Below are 11,279 nucleotides of genomic sequence, written 5' to 3'. Positions count from 1 at the left end.
CTTTTGCCTCCTCACCCCCCACCCCCCCACCCCCGGAGATCAGAATCCCCCTCCGATCTCCATTCCCCACAACACCCATTGGCGTGATAGTTTATCAGCGGGAGTAAAGATATCCGTCGCACTGATATTCTGTGGTTCTCGGGGACCAACCGTGCCGTGACGAGGCCGTGTCATGCTTCCTCTTCCCCCTCCTCCCCATCCTCCCCACTCCTTCGTCTCTGCCCCTGCTTCCTCCTCTCCTTTGTTCTTTCCGTCTTGCTTTTTGTACGTGTGTTATCTGTTATGTCGTTCTTGCTCTATCCCTTCATTTACCCTTTTCTGTTCTTTCTTTACAGTCCCCTTTCTGGTTCTTGTCTTCCTGCTATTTTTCCACCTCCTTCCCCTCTTCCTTCTCCTCGTACAACTCCTCTTCCTTCTCCTCGAACTCCTCCTCTTCCTTCTCCTCGTACTCCTTCTCGTTCTCCTCCTCCTCCTCCTCCTCCTCCTGCTTTTCCTCCATCTCCTCCTCCTCCTCCTGCTTTTCCTCCATCTCCTCCTCCTCCTCCTGCTTTTCCTCCATCTCCTCCTCCTCCTCCTCACTCGAGTGTCACCTTGAAGTGGATCACGGAGTCCTACGCACCTCTTTTGCTTCCACTTCAATTCTTTTGAAGGAATCTTATCGAGAAGGATTTTTTCTAGAGGAGGAGCAGGAGGAGATATGAATAGGATTGAGAATAAGCATAGAAATAAGAATGAGAATGGAAGCAGGGGGGAAATATGAAAAACGAAGGACAAGAAAATATGTGAGATGCAAAAGTTTATAGAAGAGAATAAACAATAACAGGAAAGGTACAATGGAAAGAAAAAGAAGTAAGGAAATCTTACGAGTAACCATAATGAAAACAAAACAAAGAGAGAGAGAGAGAGAGAGAGAGAGAGAGAGAGAGAGAGAGAGAGAGAGAGAGAGAGAGAGAGAGAGAGAGAGAGATTGTGCCCTTCTAGCAGGGAGTTTCGGTCACGTGTTCTCGCGTCAAGTATCACAAATCTCACAAATTTTCGTTCTCATCTTCGTTCAGTTTCGTTTACTATCGTACAATTCGACCGTGTTCCCTATTTTTCATTATATATGTATAATAGCTGACGTTGCTTACGAAGACAACCAGTTGTATAATTTAATTTTCAGTCTGTATGTCTTTAAAATTCATTCACCTACCTCCCTGAAATACAGCTTGTGAACGCATAAGAAAGAGAGAGGATTAGTTACCAACCACATAGACAAGCGCACACACGTACACACACTACCACACATGTACGTCTCTACACGTACTTACGTACACGTCTCGTCATGTGAGCGAGGGGAGAGTCAGAATTTACCCCCCTGCCTATCAGCCAGCCACGTTCTGCGCGTGTAGAAGCAGGAGCGTACAAAGAGCCATCCATGACAAAGAAGGTTTTCTGTAGATAATAAGAGTGACATGTGACACGAAACTATTGAATGTGAAGGGAGAATGTGTGTGAAGAATCATGTGACTGAACTACTTAATTTTTCTTATGTGGTTCGGGTATAAGCATTTCTTTTGCTGATTCATCAGTGGGCGTCGTTTGTAAGGAGGAGCCTTACATAAGGAGGATTGTATGATAACTGTGAGAAGCAGAACTAAGGTGAAAAGGGAGTGGATAATGCTTAAAAAGTAATTGCGAAGTAGGGTTGAGAAAAGTGAATGAATTAATTCGAAAACAGCAATAGCAAGATCATAAGATAGATAAAAAAAGGCGTACATCGAAGAAAGTAAAAGAAGAGTGTGTTAGAGTGACAGATTTGACAGAGAAAGCAGAAATCTATTAAGTCTTCCTAGTTGCGCATCCCGCTCGTCACTTGCTTCCGTGACGTCACCACGGGTGTCATGGCGAGCCTTGTTTTGTTTTGGTGTGGCGACAGCTGATCCTGGATGAGAGAAAGCCCTTGTTTATGATGATTTAGAGTGCTTCTTCTAACCCCCTCAACCCTCTGCGAAGGGCTGACGAGAGAGAGAAAGGAAGAAATAGGAGGAGTGAGAGAAAGAGGGGCGAGAGAAGGCAAAAGAGCGCGTCCATGAAGTCAGACGCAGAGCAGAGCCTGGCCGGACCTCCAGCACAACCTCCTCCCTCACCGCCTCCAGCAGCCGCCCCAGCCCCCGCCACGACCTCCCTCGCGGCCTCGGCTGTGGAAGAGAGGGTCAGGTCCTTCTCCACGGCTTCGGAGGCCTCGGAGGACTCCACCTCCGCTCTCCTACCCGACGTGGCCTTCGGGCCCGCCTCGTCCTCGTCTGCTGCCGCCAGCCACACGGGTATGGGGTCCCCGAGGAGCAACAGGGAGAGCCAACCGCTCCTCGGCGCCAGGCACGACGTCGACGAGTTCAACCATTGGCCAGGTAGTTGGGGGAGCAGGGTGTGGTGTGCTTGGTCCTTCGGAGTGATGCTCAAGAGGTCGTTTTGGAGGGAGGGCTCCCTTGGTTATTTAAGAAGTTTATCTCCCCACTTTCCCATGGCTTTTATCCGTTTTCCTCTCTTCAAACCGTTCCTCTCCATTCTCCCCCCCCCTTTCCTCTTTCCATTCTTGTTCCATCATTTTCCCTTTCCCCTGTAACAAATCCCCTTTTCTTCTCCACTCTCTCTCTCTTTTCTTCTCTTTTCATCCATATCTCCTTGCTTTCCTCTCTCCATTTTGCTTTTAAACCTGCCATTCAGGCATTTTGTCAAGGAATCCTTTGTTTGATTTATGGATGATTGGACACAATACATTGTAGGCTATATTGTGACAGTCTAAAGAAAATTATTCATTTGGTTTAACATGACATAAAGACTATTTCAACAACCATCTAAGGAAATTTAAGGTTCAATCACACTTCTTCCGTCAGTGGAGTTCTCTTCTGAATTTGAGGCTCTCCAAAAGTGTTTGTGAACAGAACACCTCCCAAATGGGAGATGGTAGCAACTGTTTCCATCTCTGATTAATTTCCATCTTGTTCTTTTGCTACAAAGGATTTATACAACTAGAAAGTGTTAGATAGTATGAGATAATGTGAATATTTTTTAATATTCTAAAATGTCTTTATAGAATATACTTCATTTTTTTTCTTTGGAATAACATGTATGAGAATGCTTGTGTGATCCCTGGGACCTCACTCGGAGGGTGCCAAGTTTGTTTACATGTGTTTTATGTTTATGCCTTGGTCATTCCATTGGCATATAGAAAATTCATACAGAAACAAAATTGACCAAAAAGTGCTAGTGTGGTAGGGCCTTTACTAAAGAATTTTGTGATCTAATCTAGTACGGATCAATATTGATATGAAGGTGCATTAGATTATCGATTATATGACTGCTCTAGTGATGAACATATTAGGTTATTGTGCTACATTATGTGCTCTGGTAATTTCAACATGGTAAATTTTTTACTTTTACTGTATTTCTGAAACTGTTGAAAACAATGCACTTAAATGTATCAAAATTCTCTGCAAACAAAATTGACAGCAGTGCGAAAAATGCGTTTTTGAATGCTGATTTCTGGTTGATGATTTGTCAAATGTTTACAAAATTTATTCATCAGTTAATTGCTGTGACTTGGTGTAATGGGGAGCACTGACCCCCTAATACCCCCAGGAAACCTTGTCTTTACCTCGATCTCCAGAGCAAGATAGAGCTGAAAATCAGGAGCGCTAAGTCAACTTAGCCTTTGAACGGTGATTTCTGTAATCTTTTTCCTTATTGTTTGTCTGCAGATAATTTCTTGTATCAACAAGTACAACTTTTCATCTTCTACTAGAATATTATCTTCAGTTTGTCCTAGTTTAGTGCGTCCATACCGTAAAGATTAATCCAAGATTTTTTGAGTTGGACTCTGGCAAGTGACATAAAATCTGTATATATTTTATCATGTAAAGTAAGGAAATGTATATATAGATGTATAACAAATATCTAGATGTGTATTTAACAGAAGTACGATAATATATCAGGAGGTAATGGTAACATCTGATACATCGTACCTAATAGTATGGTATATGAGGGGTTAATGTGAGAGGAGGAAAAGATCTAGGTTTTGGGTGGATGAAATATCCTATGTAGTAGGGATTCTCAAGCTTTTTTCAGCTGCAACCCCTACAGATTAATTTGATAAATTCACAATCCACTCCCCTGCAGCAAAATATTTCCAACAATCACTATAACACATGCATACATAACGTGGCTTTAGGATGCTTTATCGAGCATTGTGCAGGTTAACCACCACTGACAAGTACTAGATGTGTTAGGATTGATAGTGGAATGAGGAGGAGGAGGGGTTGCAGGATCTTGCGACCGCCTCAAGATTATTTTGTGACCCCACAAATGTCCCTGCTTTGAGAATATCTTGACATATAACATTCCTACCTCAAACTTGATAAGTTTTATTCAGAAGAAGTTGGAGGCAGGAAAACAGACTGTGTGATTGGCCAGGAGTGATGGCATGGTGTATGATATTATGGTGTGGCTGAAAGAAACTTACCAAACAGTACCCAGATATATTAGAGAACACTACATATATCTTATTTATAAGGAAAATGTTGATGGAAAAGTCCTGCCAATTTTTGGGACTGTGTGCACTTTGAACAAATAACCCTGATTGTGTCAATATGGACTTCAGGTGTTAAATACCAATCTGGCAATAAAGTGCAACCCAAAGTAATTTTCTGTAATAAATGTAACCTTTGTAATAATCAGGAAAGTCTAGAACAATATGTACACACCAGAGCCCATCCAGATGTCCTTCACAAAGACATTGAAAACCAGTTATTATGGTAGAATATTGCTTAGTAAAGCAATTTGCTGCATAGTTGTTGCATTTTCAGTTGAAATAATTTAAAAGCATAGTAAATGATATGAGAGATGAAAACTCTGGAGGAAGATAGTTTAGGTTATTTCAAGTAAATTTTATTATAGTTGCTATTGTTGCTGTTATGATTATCATCATAACAGCATCATCTTTCTATTTTTATTATTATTATTTTAACTATTACAGTTAGAACTTTATGTAATCTCCTGAACATGCCACTAATGTATGACTGATGTTCGTATCACTTTTTCATAATTATTGGTTGTTTTTTATTACCACCTTTATATATTTGTGGGTATACTGTTCATTATTGAAAATATGTCAAAGAACACAAAGATGATCAGTTATTAATAAAATGATTATAATGATGCGTATATATCAGTAGTTATAGAATATTGATGGTTATGATAATATGAAGATAAATATATAGCTGAATACTCTGCAGAGATGGATGTTGTTGAATGAAAGTGAGTATCATGAAGTAAGAAAATATTGATATCTATTTTAATCAAGATCATTAACCTAGGAATATCTGTTCATGTATGTATATATATCATAAACTAACTAATGAAATACAAGTGCCATACACCATCAATTTTGAAAGGTCCCCAAAATTTGTATACCAGGTGAGGCCCTAAGATATAGCTTGTTTAGTTTATACATAAATCAGGTCCTGCTGTTACGATGGTAAATGACAGTGAAAAACAAAAGTGTGGTATATAATAATTATAAGATGATGTTTCAGTATTGGTACCTTTTTCTTCTCTTCTTCTTTTTTCTCTTCCTCCTCCTTCCTCCTCCTCTTTTCCCTACCTCCCCCTCCTCTTTTCCTTCCTCCTCCTCCTTCTCCTTCCTCTTCCTTGTCTTCCTCCTCTTCCTCCTCTTCCTCCTCTTCCTCCTCCTCAATGTTTACTAATACTAATACTAATTTTAAGAGTTGTGAATTGGAATCAATAGAAATTCATCTTGTTGCAGTGAAATTTACCAAAAATAGACTAGCATACAGTTGTTATATTTATAAGACAAGAATGTGCTTATATACTTGAACAAAAGAAATATTGCTAATGAATGTATAAGCCTTTTATAATTATAATGAAAATTAAGAGCAAATAGAATTTTAATAGGTATAGCCTGTATATGTGTATGTTTAACAGAAGCAAGAGCCAAAAGGCATGAAAGGTGCAAATGGACTGAATGTTCTTGACATGATAAGAAAGGACGAGGCAAATTGTGTTTTATGAATAATTTGATTGCTTGTTGTGTGTCCTTGATTATGGCTCTGAAAACATGCTAATGATTTGGGGTAAGGAACTGAGTAATAGTAGTGGATAGGAGAGAGGGGATTAGGTTTTGTATATAGAGAAGGTATGAATGAGAATGAATATCTTCACAGTATGAAAGATGTTTTTGACCAGATTTTATTATATTTATGTCAGAAATACATTTATTTTTGACAGATGTAATCAAAACTGGTCAGATACGTCTCTTGTATTGTGAAGCTATTCATTCTCTTTCATAACTAATCTACAATTGTTGCAAGGTAAATAGTTCATTTGGATTATTATCTGCTGTCTGACAGTTATTTTTAGTCTTATTTTTGTTTTTCTTGTTGTTTATTTTCATATTATAATCTTTTTGGTTCTCATTCATCATCAATAATCATCAATCCATATGTGGCAGTGTTCTTGCATATTTTCTAATTTATTATAATTTTGTATTTTATCATTTCTAATATGACACTTTTGGGAGGGGCAATATGGATACTGAATCACAAGGATCGATATGGAAGTGTGAGGTTCATTCATGTTGACAGGGAGAGACAGATTAGGAAGAAACTGAAGGGTATAATGAGGGAAGAATATCAAGAGAGAAAAGACGAAGAAGAAGGAAATTGGGAAGGGATTTTTGGAGAATCAGGGTTGTGTGCAGCATCTGCTTCATGAAGTATATGTGGCCAACAGGGCTTACCTCCTGGGCCTCTTTCAGACTTGGTCGATGCTGACATTTGCTGCACTGCACCAACAAAGCAATATGATTTCTCTTTGTATCACTTGTATCCAAAACATGATTTTAATGTTTATGCTTATTCAGAGTGGCATTGATGTTTATTTTAGTTGCTTGATCAAACCTTTAGTGGCCAGATATGTAAATTATAGTCCATTTCATTAAATTAGTTGTGTTACACTTTATTAAAGATGGAATGTGGTTATATAGTAGATGAAAAAGGGATTATATTTCATCAATACAAATCCTTTTCTCACAAAATAAGATACATCTAGTTATATACAAGGCTGCAACTCCCATGGCTTCAGTACTTCCCATGTATGTCATACTTCAAGACAGTCACATTGGCAGTGTCATATGACAGCCTGAGGAGTTGATACAAGGAGACTGATCATGTGAATTAGAGTGAAGGCTACTTACAGGTTCACTGCATCAGCAAGAGACCCCCCCCACACACACACTTTTTTTTTTTTTTTTTTTTTTTTTTGGGGGGGGGGTGACATCTAGGAATGGCAGGCAAATGAATTGTTAAATGTTACCCCTTTTATGCAAAACAATAGCCGATTGGAGCATTACACATTGGTTCTCCTTTAGGCAAGGCCCCAGGGCATGTGATGTGTGGGCATGAGGGTACCTTATTGTAGCTGTGACCAAGTTAGCCATAACAGGAAAAGCATGTCATTTGGAGGAATGAGGTTAAGACGGAGCAACTTGAATTTCGTAGATAGAAATTTGATAGGACAGGAAAATAGCTTGTGTTGGGATGTTTTCTCCCAATGCCTCCAGGAAAATTTAGTTTGTTAGTAGACCTCGTACCCTTATTATTATTATTATTATTATTATTATTATTATTATTATTATTATTGTTATTGTTATTGTTGTTGTTGTTGTTGTTGTTATTATTGTTATTTTTATTTTTATTTTTATTGTTATTGTTATTATTATTATTATTATTATTATTATTATTGCTATTATTATTATTATGATGTCTTGGTACTTTTAGAGCCATCTTTTTGCAAATATAATAAACTGAACTTGGTAGGCATGGCACGTCTGTACATGCCCTCCCCAGCAGCATTAGGTTAATATGTGGATTGATTTTTTGACATGCGATCTCAGAGGATATCAAAAATGCTTTTGATCCTTTTTTTTTATTTCAGTGTTTGGAGATTTTAGGTGTGACAGAGTACTATATCATATGTTTATTCATTATTTTGATACTCATTATTATTATGTATATAATTGTTATTTTTTCTTCCATGTACAATGTTTGTTTTAGCAGAGATGCTACCTCGTAAAGAGAAAATGATTATAAATAAATATAATTGAAATCAGAATAAGAAAGAAATTACTTCTGTAAATGTTAAAGTTTCTCTCTTTCTTTCTTTCTTTATTTATTTATTTGGCTGTGAAACTTGCATCTTGTTATCTTCACTTGATAATCTTATCAGCTAATTCTAATCACCTCTGTCATAAGTTACCAGCCCTTTTAGAATATTAATTTTTCTTCGTATCTGTGAAACATTGCATTGGAGATTTACGGGAATAATAATGCAGTACTTAATTTAGTATGTATATAATGGAGGGAGGAATCTGAATATGGAAATCTTGACTGGAATTTGGTGTAAAGGATCAGGATATGAAATATAGATGAAATGTAAGTGGGAGTGTTCAGAAGTGTTGCTTGTATGATTTTGTATATGATAGCATTTATTTCTGCACACCAATATATGTATTCTCTCTCTCTCTCTCTCTCTCTCTCTCTCTCTCTCTCTCTCTCTCTCTCTCTCTCTCTCTCTCTCTCTCTCTCTCTCTCTCTCTCTCACTCTCTCACTCTCCCTCTCTCTCCCTCTTTCCCTCTCTCCCTCTCCCTCTTTCCCTCTCTCCCTCCCTCCCCCTCCCCCTCTCTCCCTTTCCCTCTCTTTCCCTCTCTCCCTCTTCCCCCTCCTCCTCTTCCCCTCTCCCTCTTCCCCTTCGCTTCCCCCTCTCCCTCTTCACCTTCCCTTCCCCCTCTCCCTCTTCCCCTTCCCCTTCCCCTTCCCTTCCCCCCTCTCTCTCTTCCCCTTCCCTTCCCCCTCTCTCTCTTCCCCTTCCCTTCCCCCTCTCTCTCTTCCCCTTCCCTTCCCCCTCTCTCTCTTTCCCTTCCCTTCTCCCTCTCTCTCTTTCCCTTCCCTTTCCCTTTTCTCTCTCTTTCCCTTCCCTTTCCCTTTTCTCACTCTTTCCCTTCCCTTTCCCTTTTCTCTCTTTCCCTTCCCTTTCCCTTTTCTCTCTCTCTTTCCCTTCCCTTTCCCTTTTCTCTCTCTCTTCCCCTTCCCTTCCTCCTCTCTCTCTTCCCCTTCCCTTCCTCCTCTCTCTCTTCCCCTTCCCTTCCCCCTCTCTCTCTTTCCCTTCCCTTTCCCTTTTCTCTCTCTCTTCCCCTTCCCTTTAGCTCCTTCTCTCCCCCACCTCCCCTTCCCCCCCTCCTTCGTATGGGAGAATCGACCATGATTGTTGGTGTTGGTAAAACTGAGGAAGATTGTTGCTGCTGATTTTGACCTATGATAAAAAATCAAATTGATCTGCATTGTTTTGATAATGAAGGATGGGGACCAGGATTTAATTATTTTGAAACTGTGTGAGTTCTCAAGTCTTTTTTTTCTGGGACTGCACTCTTTCTCCTTTTTTTTCCATCTTCCCAGAATTGTTAATCCTAATGTGATGTTTCTCTCTTTGCAGATGACCCACACTTCACAGACTTAGTAAGACAAGCAGAAACAGCCATTGAAAGTGGGATTTATCCAGAGAGGATATACCAGGGCTCGAGTGGGAGCTACTTCGTCAAAAACAGCAATGGGGTAAGTCCATTCTTCCTTTTACTCTGCGCACACATTTTAAAGCAAGTTGTGGAGACCATGGATAGTTGTGAGATTTTTTTGCTATACATGTGTATGTACATTATGAGTGTATTATTTGGTATTATCAGATACACAAAGCAGAGATAGTCTTTCCTTTGATTGCTGAATTTTCTTATCATATCTACCCATGAAAGAATTCTTGGGCATAAACTGTTTTACTTATTTGTTTATTTATTGAATATTATTCTTTTATTTGTTTATTATCATTAATATTATGATTTTTTATTGTTGCCTGTATTTTGTGTTTAGTACTTTTGTTGTAGTTTAATCATTTACTTTTTACCAAAATTATATATTTATGTATATATATATATATATATATATATATATATATATATATATATATATATATATATATATATATATATATAAATTGTCTCTAATCTTGGTCAACCCAAGAAATACCTCTGTGAGAGAGAGAAGGAAGAAGCAGAGAATATACTGTTGATTTTTTATGTCCTATTTGTTTACTGTAGGTGTGAAAAGATATTCAGATATTTTATGTAGACTACTTGCAGTTCTTAGTTATTGTGTAGCACACTTAGGGAAAGATTTCGATCACCATTTGCTCTCCAGAATTTTCTGCAAATATGGAGTTGTAGCTGAAACCTTCAGACATTGGGGAGGAGGTTGCTAGATTTCTCTAACATCCCTGGAGCTTGAAGTGCATCATGTATAGTACCGTGTCATTGTCTTATTTTGCAAGATAATGTTATTAAAGATACTGGAGATTAGTCCTGGCAGCATGAAAATCCTAGCTTAACCTCATTTTGTAAATTTGTAGACGCATACCACAGACATACACTCACTCTTTCCCTCACTCTCTCACTCACTGTGCTTTACAGTGCTAGTATTCTTAGCTGGCAATCTTGCTGACTGGTATTCAAGTCCTCAAGCCATTCCTTGCACATGGTTTAGAAACACAGTCAACAGATAACAACAGTTTGAAGTCACCAAAGCTTGTCCCCTTACCCTGAATAATTATATTAATGATTATTATTATTATTATCATTGTTATTATAGTAATAATAATAATATTATTATTATTATTATTATTATTATTATTATTATTATTATTATTATTATTATTATTATTGTACACATTTTTACCAGGTAAATGGACATATATCTCTCACACACATATATCATACACATAAACACCCGTAGCTATACACTTGTATACCACCTGTACAAACACAAGTTGAACAATCATCCTCAACTTTTAAACCAGTTTCTCCAACCATTCATCTCTCTCTATCCCAACAGAAAGTCATTGCTGTGTACAAGCCAAAGGATGAGGAGCCTTATGGCCGCCTCAACCCCAAGTGGACCAAGTGGTTGCATAAGGTGTGCTGCCCATGTTGTTTTGGACGGTCATGCCTTGTGCCCAACCAGGGCTACTTATCAGAGGCGGGCGCATCCCTTGTTGACCAGAAGCTGCAGCTGAATGTTGTTCCTAAAACTAGGGTGAGGAATAGGGGCCAGCTCTAGATTATTATTATTATTATTTTTTTTTTCCCCAGTTGTATTGTGTGTTACTTTGCATTTATTTA

General features: G+C 38.5%; 1 protein-coding gene across 1 annotated transcript in view; it reads left to right on the top strand.

The window, feature by feature from the left end:
- The first annotated feature begins 1,302 nt into the window (after nucleotides 1–1,302).
- The window catches only part of Pi4KIIalpha (phosphatidylinositol 4-kinase II alpha), a 25,434-nt gene continuing 15,457 nt past the window's right edge, over nucleotides 1,303–11,279 (top strand). The window contains exons 1-3 of the mRNA XM_070114693.1: nucleotides 1,303–2,390; nucleotides 9,548–9,666; nucleotides 10,993–11,193. Of these exons, the coding sequence (XP_069970794.1) occupies nucleotides 2,072–2,390; nucleotides 9,548–9,666; nucleotides 10,993–11,193 (639 nt within the window). The 5' untranslated portion in view covers nucleotides 1,303–2,071. The remainder of the gene's footprint in view (nucleotides 2,391–9,547; nucleotides 9,667–10,992; nucleotides 11,194–11,279) is intronic.

The sequence above is a fragment of the Penaeus vannamei genome, chromosome 36 (assembly GCF_042767895.1).
Source record: "Penaeus vannamei isolate JL-2024 chromosome 36, ASM4276789v1, whole genome shotgun sequence".
Lineage (NCBI taxonomy): Eukaryota > Metazoa > Arthropoda > Malacostraca > Decapoda > Penaeidae > Penaeus > Penaeus vannamei.
This window is presented reverse-complemented; position numbering and strand designations above follow the sequence as displayed.